Source organism: Chinchilla lanigera, unplaced genomic scaffold (assembly GCF_000276665.1).
Source record: "Chinchilla lanigera isolate Chin_1 unplaced genomic scaffold, ChiLan1.0 scaffold00048, whole genome shotgun sequence".
NCBI lineage: Eukaryota > Metazoa > Chordata > Mammalia > Rodentia > Chinchillidae > Chinchilla > Chinchilla lanigera.
Window position 1 is genome coordinate 7,764,076 of NW_004955449.1, and position 19,875 is coordinate 7,783,950.

At 32.4% G+C, this 19,875-nt stretch overlaps 1 protein-coding gene across 1 annotated transcript in view; it reads left to right on the plus strand.

The window, feature by feature from the left end:
• Scn7a (sodium channel, voltage gated, type VII alpha subunit) overlaps nt 1-19,875 on the plus strand; it is an 83,960-nt gene that overhangs the window by 49,652 nt on the left and 14,433 nt on the right. The window contains exons 11-17 of the mRNA XM_005393284.1: nt 485-578; nt 1,960-2,198; nt 3,199-3,372; nt 4,850-5,206; nt 11,073-11,510; nt 14,075-14,177; nt 16,049-16,200. Coding sequence (XP_005393341.1) covers nt 485-578; nt 1,960-2,198; nt 3,199-3,372; nt 4,850-5,206; nt 11,073-11,510; nt 14,075-14,177; nt 16,049-16,200 — 1,557 coding nt within the window. The remainder of the gene's footprint in view (nt 1-484; nt 579-1,959; nt 2,199-3,198; nt 3,373-4,849; nt 5,207-11,072; nt 11,511-14,074; nt 14,178-16,048; nt 16,201-19,875) is intronic.

Below are 19,875 nucleotides of genomic sequence, written 5' to 3' on the forward strand. Positions count from 1 at the left end.
TATTATATAATTATAATGTATTATATAATACATTAGTATTACATAGTATATAAATATACTATACCTATATATTATATAGTATATAAATATAATGCATTATATAATTATAATGTATACTCAAAAAAATTAAGCTGCTAGGAAAATATTATTTGTTAGCATGTTTGAAATTGAATATTTTACCATAATCTTGCACTGGACTTTCTTCTCAAATATAAGCAATACCACTAACATTCACCTGTCTTTACTATTATTGTTGAGTTCATAGTATAAAATTTCATGGGCTATATGTCATAGCATTTTTTTTAGATAATTCTAAATCACTTTAATACTGTAAGTAATGTAGAGATTGTCATGTGATGGATCCCAAGGAGATTCCTTGAAGTAAGAATCAGCATTTTTAGAAAGGTTTTTACTTCCTTACAAATTGTAGTCTAGGACTTTTAAAGGGTAGAGGCCAATATTATATGTTTAAATTTATTTTCAGAACAAAAGCACACAAATAGAAATGAAGAAAAGATCACCAGCTTCCGTGAGCACTTCTGTGGATATGTTGGAAGAGTCTACTTTTGGACATAAAGGTAAACAAAATAAAAACAAAAACAAATGAGACATTCAAGGGGAAGGTACTAGGATATCTGTCGGACTCACTTTTAAAGACATCCTTTTCTCTTTTTTCAGAATTTAGATGATTATAACCAAATGTTTAAAATAGCATATCTTCATTTTCTATTTCTATTAAGATAAACAATAAATAAAATTTAGAAACAAATGGCCTTACATATTTAAAAGTATTATTAATTAGTACCGGGTGTTTTTCTTTAACATTAAAAATACTGCAGTACGGTTTGTGACTAAAAGTAGGAATTAGAATACTTAGCTGAACCTTGTATTACGCAAGTTTGAATTGTGTGTGTCCTCTTACATGTTGATTTATGGAGAGATTTCTAACAGTTATAAAAAAATGCAGGTAGACTACGTAGCCTAGAAGTACTAAAAAAATAAGAAAAAAGATGTTTCATGAATGCATGAAACACATAGACAATAGTCTATTTTATTGTTTACCAATCAAAAAGATCAACAAGTCATTATAAAAAGTTAAACTTGTCAAAGATTATGTACATAACCACAGATCTAACATGGTCACATTTATAGTCAAGAAAAATGTAAACAAATATAAGATGCAATACTTAATCATAACTTCAGCAAATAAACTTGTAGCACATACTGTTATAATTTTGTAGTCACCTCCTGTTGCCATTAAAGTGAGTTCAGTTGGGAATAAGCTCTGGAAAACCCCATATGATGTGAATCATTACTATATGAGCAGTTTATCTCTCTGAAAAACTGTATATTACACTACAAAGAAATCTGCAATTCTCATATATGTTCACTAATCAGATGTATACAAAAGATAAAAATACATGTTAATTGACTGTTTATTTTATCAGTAAAGTTTCTAGTCAGCAATAGGGTACTAGTTCCTAAGTTTTAGGATTTTCTACTGTGCAAGGGACTTCAGCCCAGATCCCCATGTTGTTCAAGGATCAATTTTATGACACACCACCTCAAGATCGTTGCCAGACTCATCTCTCCATTTTCGACATGAAACCTGTAATTCTTTATTATGAATAACATTGAAAGACACCATTTTGTGAAGCATATAAATATAGAAATTTTGAATCAAAATATTCTCACCTCTATTCCATATTTATTTTCTTGAGATGTATTTAATACTTTTCTTCTAATACATAATTAGCTTTATTCTCATTTATCTAATCAGAAAACACAAATAAAATACAAGAAACTTACTTCACTCTGCTTCTTATTATCATAGAGCATTTCTATTTGCTAATCTGCTAATTCCAGCTCAGAATTTTCCTGTTGCTGTCTGTATGCAGAAGTCAAACTGTGTACTCGGTAAAAGTGAATTTCTAATGTTTAACTTTTCTCTCATCTCAGAGCTTAAAAATTCCAGGAAGAAATGCCCATTGTGTTGGTATAGGACTGCAAAAACTTTCTTGATCTGGGATTGTTCTCCCTATTGGCTAAAATTGAAAGACTTTGTCCATAGGATTATAATGGACCCATTTACTGATCTTTTCCTTACCATATGCATAATTTTAAACATATTTATTCTGGCCATGGAGCATTACCCAATGAGTGAAGACACTTGGTCTCTTCTCAACATTGGCAACATGGTAAGACTCTCATTGTGTATGCTTTTCACGTGCAGTTTCATCATTGTTATTCATTATTATTCTCGTTATTTCATGTCATAACTTCAGTGTGCTGCAATGCGTATTATTACATTATTGCTGGATGAAACATCAAGTTCATGCTTCACCCCATCTACTCAACCTTTCAATTTGTAAATTTTCTTATCACCAAATGATTTTGGAACTGTCATTTAAAATTCAGAGGTTTAAATTTCAGATTCTGAGTCATCTGCTTTGTAGTTAGATTCAGGGGAAATTACGTACTGACCGTCCCTCTTCAAATATACACTATCCCATAGATCAGAGGAGACAGATGGAAGAACAGGCATCAGTACCTGAATTCTGAATTAAACCAATGTCTAGCCCTGTATGTTTAGTTTGTGTTGGCCTTATATTGGAGTTTATCATTTTGGCAAGGTATTTTTGAGCTTTACCTGTCCTTTTCAACATAATATTTAAAAACAAATACAGTAAACCAAATGTATTTTGTACTAGCTTTCATCGTTGTTTTAATTGCTTAGGAGAAATTCAAATAACCAAACTGGTAACAATCAGTTTTGAGCTATACATTTACGAGATACTAAATCAGCACATTCTGCATAGACTTGCTCTGCTATTCTGGATAATACATGAACATTTTTATTGTTTCATGGGTTGAAAAATGGAATATCTTAACACATACTTTATATCTCATAGGGAACAATTTAAAATGGAAAGATTTTCTTTCTCAAATGTTCTTTTGTTTCCTGGAAGAATGCCATTTTTCTAAACAGACATTTCATAGATGATGTCTGACATGAAACAGTTAAATAGAAAGCATGCACCTTTTGTCTTAGTGCAGACTCCAAAACAATGTAGATCTCCAGAGGACTTTTGAGGAAAGTGAGGGCAAAAAGTTGACACTGTGTTACAGTTTCTGTGTGTGACATTTCTGATATGAGTGCTGGAATAATTTTCCTCAATATGTTTTGTTTTTATTTAGATTTTTGTTGGAATTTTTACAGCAGAAATGATTCTTAAAATAATTGCCATGCACCCATATCAATATTTCCAAGTAGGATGGAACATTTTTGACAGCATTATTGTGTTTCTTGGCGTGGCAGAATTTTATCTAACAAATATTGAAGGACTGGGTCTTTTTCGACACCTGAGGATAGTAAGTAGAATACAAGTTGTAATTTTTTATTTTATCAGCTTATCTCAATTTTCTCAAACATAAAATGTTTGGACCACTAAATGTTCGATGTGAAGAGTAGAAATATTCAATAAATTGATCCGTATGTAAAGAACTTAGGGAAAAGTAAGCTGTTTTCAATGCTGTTATTCAGTCCATCTTTTAAAGTAAATAGGGCCATATATGCAGCAACTTTCATATGCAGTTATAGAAACCAGAGTCAGCATAACTGAATATTATTTCTAAAACAAGATAATGAGTTCTAAGAGTGGAATGCCAGTTTGTTACTGAGAAAATGGAAATAAGTAAATATTTCTAATTTTGGAGTAGAACATTTATTTTAAAAGGCAAATATTACTATGAAATTTATTAGATGGGAATTCCATGTGTCCACAAACAAGGGAAGCAGTGAGGATAAAAAAACTAGACAAAAAAAATTATCCTAGAAAGAGTCTTTATGGACATGTTAGGCATCCAGCAAGTACCATACGGTCACGTTGTGGTGACAGATTGAAAGAATGTGCAAGAATGAGAAACAATGAAGCAGATTTGAGCTTATGCAAATGACTACTTCCTAGAAGGCAGCTTCTTCAGACCCTTATCTTAAATCTTCGACGACCAACTCAGACAATGAACAAGAGAAATGTATACAGGACGCAGATATCAAATTTATGGATGAGTAAGGCCAGCAAAAAGAAAAGACATCCTAAAAGATAATATTAAACTATATTGCCATCTAGTAGTAGACTGAATCTAAGATGCTTAAATTTTACATAGGTAAATGTAAAGTCTTACTTTTGAGTTCAAAAACCCAAATACTATACATATTTGAAAATGTCAGGAAGGTATAACATATATTAAAATTATGTATGGATTTTAGATGACTATATGTACACTGTAAGATACTAACCAAAATTTTAAGAAAATTTTGTACTGTCTAAATATAAATGAAGTATCTGGTGAGAAAAAGAGTAGTATGTATATTAAGGATAGAATATTGTACTTTGTCTTTGGCTTGTTAATTTTCTGGTAGGATCTTCAGTGGAATTCCATGGATCCTGACAAACTTTTTTGATATCACTTTTTTAATATGTCATTTTCTGGAAAAATAGCCACTACACTGTGAAAAGCAAATCAAAGAATACACACTTGCTTTACCAAATATTAAAACATAAAATTTTAATAGTTATGAGTATAATATTAAATGAGAATTGACAAATTAATCAATAGAAATGAGTAGGTATGGGTTTACTTACAAAGTTGTATAATATATGTTTTATTAAAATTTTAATGTAAAATAAATATTCAGTGATTAGTATTAGTGCCTAACATTGAATGTTACTTTAAAGGCTGCCTATTTTTGAGTATCTTGCTGATAAAAATTTTAAATGTGTGTTAGAATGAATACTGACTGGCTTTGTTGTTTGCTTCTTTTCTTATTTTTTCATTGTTCTCTTAGTTGCGAATTTTCAAGTTGGGGAAATATTGGCCAACGTTTAGGAGGCTGATGCTCACTCTTCGTAACTCACTAAGGGCCTTGAAAGATGGGATCCTGCTACTGTTCACGTTCGTCTTCTTTTCCACTGTGTTTGGCATGAAGCTGTTTGGTGAGAGATACAAAGAATGTGTCTGTCATGTAGACAAAGACTGTCAGCTCCCACGCTGGCACATGCATGACTTCTTCCATTCCTACCTGTTTGTGTTCCGGATTCTTTGTGGAGAATGGATAGAGACCTTGTGGGAATGCATGGAAGTAGTAGGTCAATCTTCATGCATTTGTTTTTACATGATGGTCATTTTGATTGGAAACTTGTTGGTAAGTATTCCATGCTTTTACGTTGTCCTTCAAAATGACTAGTACAATGTACTTTGGTATTTTCATTATGTAGATGATAAAGTCCAGGGATCTGTGAGTTGTCCCATATTGGGACCCGGTAGCCCTGTGGGCTCTTACCAGTTAAAATATGGCTGGTCTAATGCAAGATGTACAGTAAATGTAAAATACACACTGAATTTATCATCTCTCCTTAAAAATAATACAAATTGTCATTAATACTTTTATATTAAATGCATTTAAAATGAAAATACCTGTGAGTACATTTAGTTAAATAAAATACATTATTAAAAATAATTCCCCTTTTTGTTTATACTTAAACTTTGTTTAAAATTACATATGTGACTTCTATTTCTATTGGGTAGTACTACTGTTAGCCTTGTTAAAGTAACATTGGCAGCATATAGTGATGGCAAACTTTTTAAAGTCTGAGTGGCAAATTGCAACCTAAAACCCTCTTATTTATCACAGAGTTCAAACACTCCAATTAAACCTAAATACTGAGGTCTTAATTTACAGAAAACAATAGTACATTAACATATTTTGTCTTAAAGGAAAAACACAACAACATGTATGCTTTAGGTTCACCACCACTGAGAGATCACTAGAAATGTAGACTCTCAGATCATATTCCAGACCCGTAGAAGAATAATTTACATTGCATTAAAATCCTCAGATGATTTGAGTGCTCGCTAAATTTTAAAAGCTCTTAAATGTAACACTAGCTGTCAAATTTGCTTGCACATCGAAATTATCTAGAGAATTTTTTTAAATGCTGACTTTTTAGATGTATTCCCAGCAATTTTGATTTTATTAATATGTGGATATAGCCTGTATATCAGAACTTTTTAAAGCAATTCTCATTAGACTTAAGAATGCAAGAAAGATTGCAAGTCATTGGTCCAAAACCAATTTTGCTTAAACTTTCACTTTCAAGTGTCCCAATAATTGAATTGGTATTACATGAATCAAAGAAGTAGTTTTAATTGTTTATAAGTAAAATATATGGATAGGTGTCTGGAATTCTGAGGTCCTTTAGAAAGTCAGATTTTACCATTTTAATTTTATATTCATAGATGTCAAAAGTACAGGTAGATTTGGCTTGGGTCTTTATTTTCCTGCATTTTTCACTCTATTCTTGTAATTGGAAAAACATAAGAACCAAGAGATAAATATATAAATAGATAAAGATCAATAAGATTAAGTGTTGTTCAATTGTAAAAATATGTAGTGAAATAAGAAATTCTATCTATATCAAAGTGGAGCCATACATATATGCTATCTCTTTGGCTGATTATGATATTGACGACATCAATTACAGATACTATTCGTGTTCTGGTTCCTTGCCAAGTTTCAGTTATTCATTTAAGAAATAATGAAATAAATATATTCTCAAATTAAGGTAAAAGAAAGAAGTATGGTTTATACAAGAAAATTATTCTTAGAGGAAAATTAAGACTGAATATTTGTTTCTTACTCATATGTCATAAAGACCAAGTATATTTGCAAAAAAACCTTACAAAACAAATCATGGGTTACACCTAGTTTTACTTATGCCCTTCATTTCCTTTCATCTCATGAATCACAAATTGGTCAGACTGACATTGTGTTTGTGTCTAGTGTTGATTGTAATGGTCCATGTTCCTCATGAAACTGGTAGCTTCATGAGAGAAGGGACTGTGACGACTTTAGCATGAAGCTTGGAGTAGTGTCCAACGTGAAAATAATGCAATATCCTCTGCCCTCGTAGCTATTAGCACACTTTCAACCTCCAGCAATATCAAACACTGTGCTACACAGCTGAACCAAAACTGAACTAATATGCCACTGTATAAAACTCAAAATATCAGCAATTGATCTTGCTTCCATTGGGTATGGTACAGATATTCAGATGGCGCTATTCCAGGCAATTCTTTGTACCTCTCAGTTCTGTCTTCCTCTGTGTTCTTTGCTGTGTTTTGTCAGAATGGCTCCTGCAGGCTAAGGCCTCACATCAGCACAATGTATCAAGTCTAATGGAAGAGGAAATTTTTTTTCCTGGAAGACACAGAAAATTTTTCCTGTTATTTCATTAACTTTCATGCCCATTTCTGAACTAATTTCTCTACTTTCCAAGGTGTGGGATGCAGTTATTATGTTAAGTCACTTAGAATTCTTCCTTGAAAGTAGAGATGACATCAGTCCAAGCCCAAATTATACATATTATAGGACTAATAACTATAAAAGGATAATTTCCAAATTTGAGTAGATTTCTGTCTCTGAAAGAGCTTAGATTGTCTGTGTGTTAATGTTTTCCTCCTTTTATTTTTAAAATAAAAAAAAGAAAAAAAGAAGGAGCTTTGACTGCTATGATTGCTGCAGGAAGCAACAGCACTACACACACACACACACACACACACACACACACACAGGCAGGCAGAGGGAGAGAGCGAGAGGGAAAGCAAGAAAGAGATCTTAAGAAGCAGAAATGCAAAGACAAATTGTAAACTCCAGTCTACTTTCATTATTCCTGTGGATTTCAAACTTCAAATCATAAACTTCCATTTCCAGTTACACGGCCATCATATTTCTTGGCTTTATAAATCTTTAAGCTTTATTTCTCTCAATATTGATGCATTTGTGGGGCCCCATGATCATAACACTAGAGTAAATACAAAGTGGGGTAAATGAAAGGGGATAAGTTGTGAAGATGCTAATCTTTTCACCTTTCATACTTCCAGTGTGCAAATGGAAGGTAGTCTACATTTTTAAAATTTTAATTTTATCTTATTCTGCAAGAAAACTTTCAGTGATTCTAAGCTATAAGTAAAAATATTTTCTTTAAGAAAATATGGAAAATTAACTATTTAATTTGATTTTTAAATATTTCTATCATTCTCTGTTGTAGAAAATGTAGAATTCAGATTTAAAAAAAAAACCACAAGTTCAATTCCCAGTTCTGCCACTTACTAAGACTGTTCATATTGCACATCCTCTTTAAGTCCAACTACATTCAATAGGAGAATGACCTAATAGCAGTACATCACTTATGGTGTTACTGTAAGTAAATATCATCCAGCACCCTATAAATGATTAATTCTTTATACTGTAGTAAATTCCAACCTCACATCTACAGGTTTTTTTGTTAATTATTTAATATTATTTAAAATTTTCAATTCCTTACAAACATGGGTTCTTTCCAAGTATTTTGCATTCAATTTAGATACTTGACACCAAGTGAACTATAGTATCTAGTATGGTTGTGTAAACCAAACAAGAAGGGATGAAAACATGGAACGAAATGGAAAACAACATGAAATTGAATTTAAATTTGAATTTGTGTGTGAATTATTCCATACATATTTACAAACTGAATATATGTCAAGGCATAATTAGAACACTATTTTAAAAAGTCTCAATATTTGATAGATTTCAGATCCACATTTATTTGATTCCCAATTGGAAAAGTAATTACTTAGCCAAGTTTTGAAGTTTTCTTCTCTTTCATCCAATTTGATTTTGATATGAGTATTCAATTCTCACTTTTTATGTGTATATCTTTCAGGAGACGGGGAGGAAATTTCAGGGGAAACTTTCAACGCTTTGTTTTATAAACATTAATTTACTTTTTCTCCCATAACACAGAAATAATAAGTGTTTGTTTTGAGTCTTGCTATTACATTGTCAATAGAAGAAAATTACTTTACCTAAATGATGTAATCTCTTTCCTCCTCTTTTTATTAATCTTTAAATTAGAAGTAATCAGTCCTCCATAGCTGGGGCTATTTACACAGCCTTGTTATTATTTTCTTAATATTTAAAAGAAAAATCTATTTTTAATTTACAACACCTCTCAATAAAAGAGTAGGAGTTTGCATTGCTATAAAATGATTTCCTTACATCACTGTTCTAGAGCATTTTGAACAGTTGAGGCTAAATTAATTTCTAGCCTTGTAGCATCTTCACTGCACAGGTGCATGTGTGTATATTGTCTGTTTATGATATAACTGAAATAAATCACATGCACATGTGTAAACATCATATTGTCTTCATGGTGTGAGAAGCTAACAGTTAAAATAATGTCCACAAAATACAATAGATACTATGAAATGCGAAGAAATTTTTCAAAAAAAAAAAAAGGGAACTACAATGGGAGAAAGTGGAAAGGAAGGAAGGAAAATGAAAAAAGTACAAGACAATTATACTACTACTTTCTTATAGTTCAGTGAAAAGAAAGGTTTGTGCTAATATCCTTTGGAGAAATTTTTATTCCCATATCTTTTACTCTGAGTAACTACTTTAAAGATAACTGTACATATTAACTATTGTTATTCTCCTATTATGTTGTTATAAAATTTTGTTTTATATTTTCTACAAAATTAAAACTATATTCAATTGTCATCTCCTAAAAGCATAATTATAAGAACATACATTTTGTTGTCCAAGAAGTCCATTTTATTGTCTCAAATGTATTTTTATTTACTCTATAGTTAACTTTCAAGAAATATTTATGAGCTACTTTTTCCCAGTAGTGTGCTGGATCATTCTCATTTATGTCTTATACCCTGGGTAACTACTTTGGAGGTAATGATACACAATGTAATAACTACTTATTACTTGATTATGAAGCTTCACTTTATTTTTTCATAGAGTGAAAAAATGGATACTCAAAAAGAGAGAAATTTGGGTACTTGCTTTTAAAAATCCTACAGTCATAAAATTCTGATCTAACACCTTTTCCTTATTTTACACTATGCCTAAAACATAACCAAAAAAAGGAATTTAAAAATATCTTTTTAAGTAAATATAAATATAATTAAATTAAAAGTAGATTTCAGCATGTGGACAAAATAGAAATACGGGTAGCGGGGCTGGGGATTTAGTTCAGCGGCAAAAGTGCCTGCCTGGCAAGCGCAAGGTCGTGAGTTTGGTTCCTGGTACCGGAAAAAAAAAAAAAAAAAAAAAAAAAAAAAAGAAATACGGGTAGCAAAAGTTTATTACATAAATGTATGTAAATTTAAGCATGTAATTTGACATATAAAATATATTATTAAGCACAATTTATGTAATTTGAACTTTTCCATTCATAAATTGTATGTAAAACAAATTTTTAAAACTTCAAATACCTGAAGAAATGGCAGAAAGCTACCAGAATAAATAAAGTCATGGAATTATTGCTATAGGCCTAATAAAGTAATAACTATAGGTCTGCAATACTGTACTCTAAAATTATAAATCATATGCTACAATTACAAAATAAATTCTAATTCTCTATAATCTGAGTAGGCCTTGGTTATATTTATCAATAATAAGGTGAAAGTCGGCACAATTCTTGTATTCAAACTAAAGTATTAAGAGTAATTCTTCCACAACTCATCTTTTTGTGTGGGCAAATTTATTACAACAGAAAATCAACAGATCTACCCAACACCTGGTTTTGCACTTCTCAAGAATTATTACAAATGTGTTCAGCACCGTGGACAGCTCTTACAGCAGGCCGTTAAGCTGAAGTGGGGACAGCTGCCTGAAGCAACAATTCTTTGGCTCACCTTGAGCAGAACAGCCTGTCTCAGTGACAAAACAAGCTTTGGGATAAGGCCGATTTGAGTTTAATGTGTGTAACTTTAATACTTAATGCCCATAAGTCTGGCTTGTTTATCAGTAAAAGAGAAAGCACTCATTGTTTAGGCTGTTTTGAGTTTAAAATGAGTTCTGCTTGACAAACTCAGACATCGTTGATGAAGATGACTTGAACAGCATTGTATTGCACATTTTTCAGATCATGGATTCACATTTTTGGAAGATTGTTTCATATTGTTTAAAAGGAAAGAGTGAGGTACATTTAATTTCCTTTTACTTTTTTATTTAGATCCTTTACCTGTTTGTGGGATTTGTGAGCTCATTTCATTCCTATAAAGATGCAACAACTGAAGAGAACAATGAAGCAATAAATGTTCAACTTGCAGTGACGAGAATTAAGAAAGGGATAAACTATGTGCTTCTTACAATATTGTGCAGAAAGCAAAATGCTCCAAAGAAAACCGTGGACCACGTAAATGATACATATGTTAAAGAGAATGCTTCAGATCATACACTTTCTGAACTGAGCAACATTCAGGATTTCCCCAGAGACAAGGGGAAAAGCAGCGACACAGAGAAAAACACAATGACTGAAAATGAGAGTCAGTCACTTATCCCCAGTCCCAGTGTCTCCGAGACTGTACCAATCGCTTCAGGAGAATCTGACATAGAAAATCTAGATAACAAGGAATTTATGAGCAAGTTAGGCCATGGAGACAGCAAAGGGGTAAATCTTGTTCCTTATTATTTGACAATTGTTTTTATGATGCTCTTCATAAGGAGGTAAATCAGCAATCAGTTTCCAGAGCCAGATTACACAGCCAGTGTAAGCTCTACCACTTCTAGCTACTGATTTTATCCTCTGGAACGTATTACTTAAAATTTCTAGGTTTTATTTTCCTAATGTGTAAGGGAGGATAAAGTTGTACTTCTTAGGGAAGATAGAATAAAACCAAAATTGTTCACTGTACATAGAACATTGTTTAATATGTGTAAGCATTTAGGAAAATTAAATGGCATAATTGTGAAATCCTACAAATCAGCAAGCAGGTAGTTTGGGCTGATGAAACGCATACTGAAAAAAATCTGTTTCTAAAATCAGTGTGTATGACCACAGAAATCACCAAACTCACCTGGGCTTTAGCATATTCAAAATGTAAAATGAGATTAGTAAAGAGCAAAGATTCTTGCTTGCTTAAATTATAAGATTCCAGTTATTTTGTTTCTGCAACATATAAACATATGATTAAGGTGACAAAAGGAAGAAAAAAATACAGTTTGAATTAAAAATAGTTGGTAGATTTTTAAGCCCCTTGCTAAAAATAAATAAAGAACTCAGAGCCACATTTTAAAACTGAGAAACCATTTCAGGCCACGCAAAGCCCAGGGAATGTGTTCTTGCAGGTCTCCAGTATCTCTTGCATCATATTTTTCCCAGAACTCTTCTTGTTTGGCAGATTCTCTCTGCAATAACTTCTGAATTTCCAAATGATTTTCTGTCAGCAGTTGAGATTCAAAGGTTCAGGGTCCTCTAGAACCCATTGAAGACATCTTCGTTTTAATTAGAGAGACATTTTCACTTTTTACAATGGGCAATATTTTCAGGGTTAGTCAAATTTCAATTAATACTGTTACAAGACTCAGGAAATTTCTACCAATTCTATTTACCTATTTTATCCAAATACTCGGACTACTGTCTCTCTGTCTCTAGACAAAATTGCTTTCCACCGCATTTCATCATATTGTGAAATCCCTGATAATTTCTTTAGAAAATGTGGACCTTAAAAATACATAGGAAAGATGTAACATAAAGTAACAACAATTGTTGAAATTTCAAAATTTTCCACTTATATTGCATGATTAATTGGTCTGTTGCTTGGGAAAGTACTCGCAGAAGATCTGCTGATTGATATGTATGCTTATTTGTACATTTAATTTAGTCAGACTTTATTTGTATTATGTAGCTCATGAATATTTAACAGATAGATCTGGAAAAGCCAAATAATAAAACAAACTGTATGTTGTGTTATAATGAGAGATATATATGTTTCCTTGATATTTGGACTTCTGATCCTTTTCACTACAAAATGCATGTGTGTACAAGTAACAATCTTTGCATCAGGGCTTCCATTATTTTTATAATATAGTAATATGCAATTTTTACTTTTTCATGCCATTAAATAATCTTCTACTAAAATAAATGGTTCATAATTTGGTCCTCAACTGATTTATTTTTAAAATGTGGGGTTTTAAAACACTTCAAATAGTTTATCTGTAGGTGTTTTAGTAATCAAAAAATGATCACTTTATAAATGTAAAGTGCCAAATTTCAACCCCTGAGTGTGTGCATTCCATTTATTTTTTCTTCACTTTACCCAAATCCATCACTGTAGCCTGTAACTAAAACAAAGAAAATATTTTTAAAAATCAGAATTCTAAAATCTCTGTATTTGAGTAATGTTCTACTGAATTATTTATTCTGTTAATTAAACAGCATAACATTTACTAACAATTGCTCAAATTAGACTAAAATAAGAGAAATAAATTTCTAACTCTATTTCCTTTATACTTACTCTGCATAAGATTAATAAGTATAATAAAATATTTATTGCCTATTTTCTTTCACTCTTAATGATGTAATAAATGCTTGCTTTTTGCCAAATATTTTAAAATGTTTATCTTGATTCTGTTTTAATTAGAAAATAGTCCATATAATTTTCTTGCTGCATTTCATGATGACTTCACAGGGATTCCTGTTCAATAAATGCAAACACAATGTTGCATTAGCTTGATTTTACAGTAAAACTAAATGAAGTATTACTGACTCATATTGAGAGGAAAGGAATGATTTATTTTCTTGCTTCTTGTCTATACACACTTGAAGTAGCCTTACAAAATTTTGAAACTCTAATAATTTTTTAAATTTGAGGTGCTCTTATGAGCACAGTGGCTTTTGCTTGTTTATTTTCTTTTTTATAGCGTTAGGCACACTGGGCAAGTGTTTCACCACCAAGCCATATCTCCAGCCCTAACAAACTACTTTTTTATCTTACTGTTAATTTCTATCTATAGTTATTTTAGCTTAAATTAAGTATCTTAGGTTAAACAAAGTATTTTTAATAAATTTTGAAAAATACTAATATGTATATATCTTTCAAGAAATTGGAATAAAGTCATTTAAACTTGAAAATATTCCTTCTGTATACAATTTTCCTTATAAAAATGAAATAAATCTTAACTCAAGTGACAAAATTAAACAAAATTACAAATTTTTGCTTGATCTCTTTTTAGAAAATAAAACAATCTAGCTCATCTGAATGCAGCACAGTTGATATTGCTCTCTCTGAAGAAGAAATAGTGGATGAACATGAAAAGTCAAAGCATCTAATAACTGGTAAGGGAAAATTTTCTTTGACAATTTTATTGAGATTACACTAAATTGTTGAAGCTACACAATACTATTGGATTCACTTTTAATCTTAATGTGTTTATTAGTTTTGCAGAGACACACACATGAACTTCTGTGGGGACATGTGCATATATACCTCACCTACATCCTAGCAGATACTTGTATGAATTGTCAAGAAAAACATCAACACTAGGAAACAGTAGAAGCCTATGGCCTAGAGTATCTAATACACTAGTTGCCAAGTTTGATTCTGGATTAATTTACACATTCATTTGATTATTTCCAAATGTTTGAAAGCAATAAATATCTAGGAATTACAGAAAAGGTTAAATTAGTATATGTGTGTAGGTGCATGGGTAGATGTATATGGGAAATCTAGGAAAGGAAAGACGACCTCCCTCTCCACCAAAAGCAGAATTTGATAGCAATATCATCTACCTCATCATCCTAGTTCATTGACATAGCTAACAGGGATATAGACTGTTACAGTTATGGCAGAAAGAACTATAAGTAGTGGTATGTGAGTGGAATGTTATTGATCATATTGATTTCAAAATGTATTTATGCTATGTATAAATTGGGAGAATAATTAATGTTCATAATTTTATATTAATAATTATGTAATTTGTTGCATTACAATAGAGCATGATATTTGAGACCTGGTGAATTGGGGTTAATACTTAAAATGTTGATTAGGAAAGGCATCATACATCTTAGGAAAATAAATCACAAAAGCAAGATGTTTATATATTTCATATGAATATTAAAAGACACAGTATGTGGCTCTCAGCAGTTGACACACTAGATGTGTACCACACACCTCTCAATGAGTTTGTTTTCAAGTTAAATTAACAAACTAGGACAGGGGGTATATCTCAGTGTCACAGCACCTGTCTGGCAAGCATGAAGCTGTGAGTTCAATTGCCAGTACCAAAAAAAAAAAAAAGAAAAATTAATAAACTAATGCAAGTTTAGACATCTAAAATTACTGTAATGTCATCAAAACTATAACTGCTAAGTGCTCCATTTCCTGTATTCAAAGTAAGACTCTATTATCAGAAGCTTGAATTCTAGAACATGTATTTTCAAAGGCAAAAGAACAAATGTGTTGTATATTTTTTGAGAGGAGGTGTGTAATTTGACACTAACAAAAATACTAAAATTAAAGCTTTAACTACAGAATCCACACTCACCCTTTTCTTTATTTCCTGCTGTCAATAATTCCCTTATCCAGACTCACATTTTCTTTTACTAACCCTTTGGACCACAGTGCAGAATTGAATTGCGTAAATATCCCCTTGACCCACAAAGTATTGCAACATTCACATCACTCCCTTAAATGGTCCCAGTCAAATTTTCCATCTCCATGCTCCTACATGGGGTAGAATCAAAGCAATTGAATTGATTTAATATTATACCTCCCAACATCTTGTGAGCATTTAGTTTTTAAATAGAAATGATTGTGATGCTGAATGAATTACGGAAGAGTGAATTTTCAGGGATTGTACCAAAAGGAAACACTCAAAAGATTTATATGTTTGTATCTTTTTTGTTTTGGTACAGAAAAGAGATTAGTTCTGTTCTGCAGATTAAAGGGATATCATTCATGCCATTTTCAATTCAGTTTTTCCTGTTATTGTCAGCCCACAAATTTAGTTCCTGTCCTTGGTGACTATAGTTGCTAAAGCGGAGGTAAAAATCAAATGTTATAAATCAGTGACCACTTACAATAGAATCTATAAATAAATAAATTCCAAAACATAAGATCTAAGTCAGATTTCTATAGTAAAAAGTATGGGATGTTTAATTTCATGAGTATTCTAGATTTTTGTTCTTAATGTTTTCGTTCTTGGCAGATCGTAGGAGATCCTCACCTAGTCAAATGAGTAAAGAACACAAGAAAGGCAAAATTTGGCAGAATATAAGGAAAACTTGCTGTAAAATAGTGGAAAACAGCTGGTTTAAGTGTTTCATTGGCCTTGTCACTCTGCTCAGCACTGGAGCTCTGGTAAGTGCGCTGTCAGGATGAGCAGTGCTTTTACGGGGACAACTGTGTCACAACTCTATACTTCAGAAAGTCACCTTGCCAGATCACTTCTCTCAGAATACTTAGTATGGCAGCGCATATCACATTCTATGGCTTTAGTTTAAGGATTTTGCAGCATGTTTTCTTAAAAAGTTTGTATATGCTTCATTAAATGTAATGTTGACACTAAACTGAAGAATGCAGAAATATGTAGCTTTAAAATAAACGAATTATGATGGGAAATAGAATGAAAATAGACACTTGATTCTTCTGATTTTAATGAAGTTTTATTTATAAAACAATTTAATAATTTTGACATGCAAAATTTGTATATTGCCCTGGTACTCTGTTGCCTATTCAGTATGAAAAGGTAGGTATTACATGTATTTCTTTGGCACAGACATTTTAAGCAGGGTTATTCATGATGGAAAAATACTGAGAACAACAGAAATTTCATTCAGTGGATGAGTAATTAAGTGGTAGTACATACCTACTGCAGAATAAAACTTACCTGTAATAAAGAATCAACCAGGGATGTACACAATGCCCTCAACAGATCTAAGCACACTACGATGAAAGGAAAAAATACATCTCAACCTATAGACCTTTGTTTTCTGCAAATGGTTCAAATATTTTGCAATGTAGAACTATTTGTCAAAATTCTTTGCTATATAATGTATATAACTATATTTAGAAAACATTATCAAAATAACAAATTTTTAGAGATGGAGAATATATTAGTCATTGTCAGAGTAATCGACCCATGTGATGGGTGCAAATGTAATTTAGCAAAAGAGATAAGTACTGTTCCAACAGGAAAGTTTTAAAGTTTGATTGTACAGTGATCACTTGCCTCTATACTTAAGATAAAAGGACATGAAATCATGCATATAAAGATTAGGAAAATATTTCCATTTTTAGGTAAAAACCAAAGATCTTATATGATTATAAGTGCTTACAAACTGCCAATGTATTTACCCCTAAACAAAATATTCTTAATTCTACAAGGATATCCTACAGATATCCTCACATAGACTAATTGTATTTACAAGATTATTCACTGATATATCCATTTTAACAACAAATATTACATGAGATGCGTAAGAGTTCATGATAGGTGAATGGTAAAATGCTAAGTTAAAGTCAGCCAGTGGAATACTGCACAGCTATTTTGAAAACATAGGAGCTGATTGCAGACTGGTATTTCAGTGCTTCCAGACATGGCATAGTGAAAAAAGACGCATATAACATGACTAACTGTGCACGGCAACCTGCCTTTCATGTAGACAAGCAAGAAAACTGGAATGGCTAGTGAATTTGTGTACATTTCATTAAAGAATATCAGAAAAGGATACACAAGAATGAACTATCGTGAGATACAGTACAGAGATGATGAAGTCATGGTTAGAAACCAGACTTTGCATTGTATGTGAAATGTTTTTAAAATGACCATCCTTATACATACAGAGAGCATCATGGGTGTCCAATGTTAATGATATTTACAAAGTGAAAGCACTTGTGTAACTACCACTTGGATTGTTATACAGAAACATTGTGCAGAGCTCCACCACCATACTCTAAGCCCTCACAGGTACTTCCCACTACACATGGGGAGGAGCTATTTATACTTCAACTGCATAGATAAGTTTCATTCATGTTTTATGTTTTGTTTCTCCCTTCTCTCACTTTGTTTGTTTGTTTTTTTTTTTTTTTTTTTTTTTTTTCGGTTTTTCTCCGGTACCAGGAACCGAACTCACGACCTTGCGCTTGCCAGGCAGGCGCTTTTGCCGCTGAGCTAAATCCCCAGCCCCTCCCTTCTCTCACTTTGATGTAACATCTTACTTGCTCATGATAATCAAGCTCAATTATCTTTGCTAGTCTGGTGATATCTCTTTTCTTATTAGTGTACTGGCATAAGTAGTTGAAAATTGATCAGAAAATATATTGGTTTTAATTTTAGTGAAAACATGCTGTGTCTACTAATATACTATTCTGGGTGCCTCTGAATCCACATTTGCTGGATTTTATCAAATGGAAAGCACGAATACCCAAAATCAGTGTTGTCATATGCTCCACATGAAAAATTTCTCCATTATAGATTCTTCCAGTAACACACTGTATGTATATGGCTCAAATGAAAAGGAGAATTGGAGTGTAACCAAACTGTTTTGGAACTTTTGCCTGCACCAGGCCTAACAAACAAATAAACAAACACACAGACAGTCCTCTACATCACTTGATAAATAGGACATAGTAGTTTTTTCAAGATTGAAATTTTGTTTTCAAACCTGAAGAGGCTCACTGAGTATTTTCTGTCTTCCTTCCTTCCTTCCTTCCTTCTTTCCTTTCTTCCTTTCTCCTTCCTTCCTTCCTTTCTCCTTCCTTCCTTCCTTTCTCCTTCCTTCCTCCCTTCTCTCTCTGTTTCTCTTGCCTTCTTTCTTAATGGTAGGAAGTTCTTGTGAATCTCCAAAGCATCTGGAAAACATTTCTTGTTCATAAAGTGTGATTCACATAATATTATTAATATAATGCATGAATATTATGTTAATTCCTCTATCCCCTTTTGTCCAGCCTGTGGTAAGCTAAATAAGAGTTCCTAAAGATGACCATATCAGGGCCAGGGATATAGTGGCACAGTGGCTGCCTGGCAAACACAAGTTTCTGAATTTGATTTCTGGTACAAAAAAAGATGTCCATATCATAAACACTAGAACTTGAAGATATTTACCTGTATGGCAAATGGTGTTTTGCTGATATGGTTAAATAAAAGATCTTGAAGTAGGGAGACTTTTTGGATTATCCAAGTAGACCTGCTCTAATTGTATTTTTTCTTAGAATATATACAGGAGTCAGAATTAGAAATAAAGATGATATACGCATGTAAACTGAGATTGAACTGAGGTGTCTTTAAGGGGAAAAAAGATGCTACAAGCAAAGGAATATAGACAGCTAGTAGAAGCTGAAAAAGAAAGGAAATGGATTCTCTCTTTAGAAACACACACATACACACACACACACACACACACACACACACACATCAACCCTCCTGCCACTTTGACTTTAGCCCAATAAAACTGACTTTTGGATTCTGATCTTATGATTTGTAAAAGTATGTATTTGTATCATTCTCAGACACTAACTTTGGTGTAATCTGTGATAGCAGCAATGCGAAAGTACTGCACAGCCCCCTCAGGATCTGAGGACCCACTCCTAAACATAATTTTACTTCCCTCCAGTACTCATTACTACGTTCCTCATAAGTCCCAGGTGCTCTAGCATAGTGACTTTTCCCTATGAATTAATATCTGTACTTCTCCAGTTACCCCATGAAAAGAGTTGACTCTTTATATTGTTGACTATATTGTTGGTAACCAGAAATAGAGATGGAGGTAGTTCCCAAAGAGAAATTTTTAAATCTCCCTAATGGAAGGCTTCTGCATGGTCCTCAACCAACACCAGATTCAATTTGACCTTCCAGAGAAGCTCTGGAGCCCAGGCTGCACCACAGAGTTCCACCCTGAAAGAGTGTGTGCTGGTTTTGTGTCTCTCTCAGTGACTGACTGAGGGGTTTCCCTCTAGGAATGGACATCTTGCTTCATGAATGAAACGTTTCTTTTTGAGAAGAGGCATTTCTACAAAGAACGTTTCAGTTGTGTA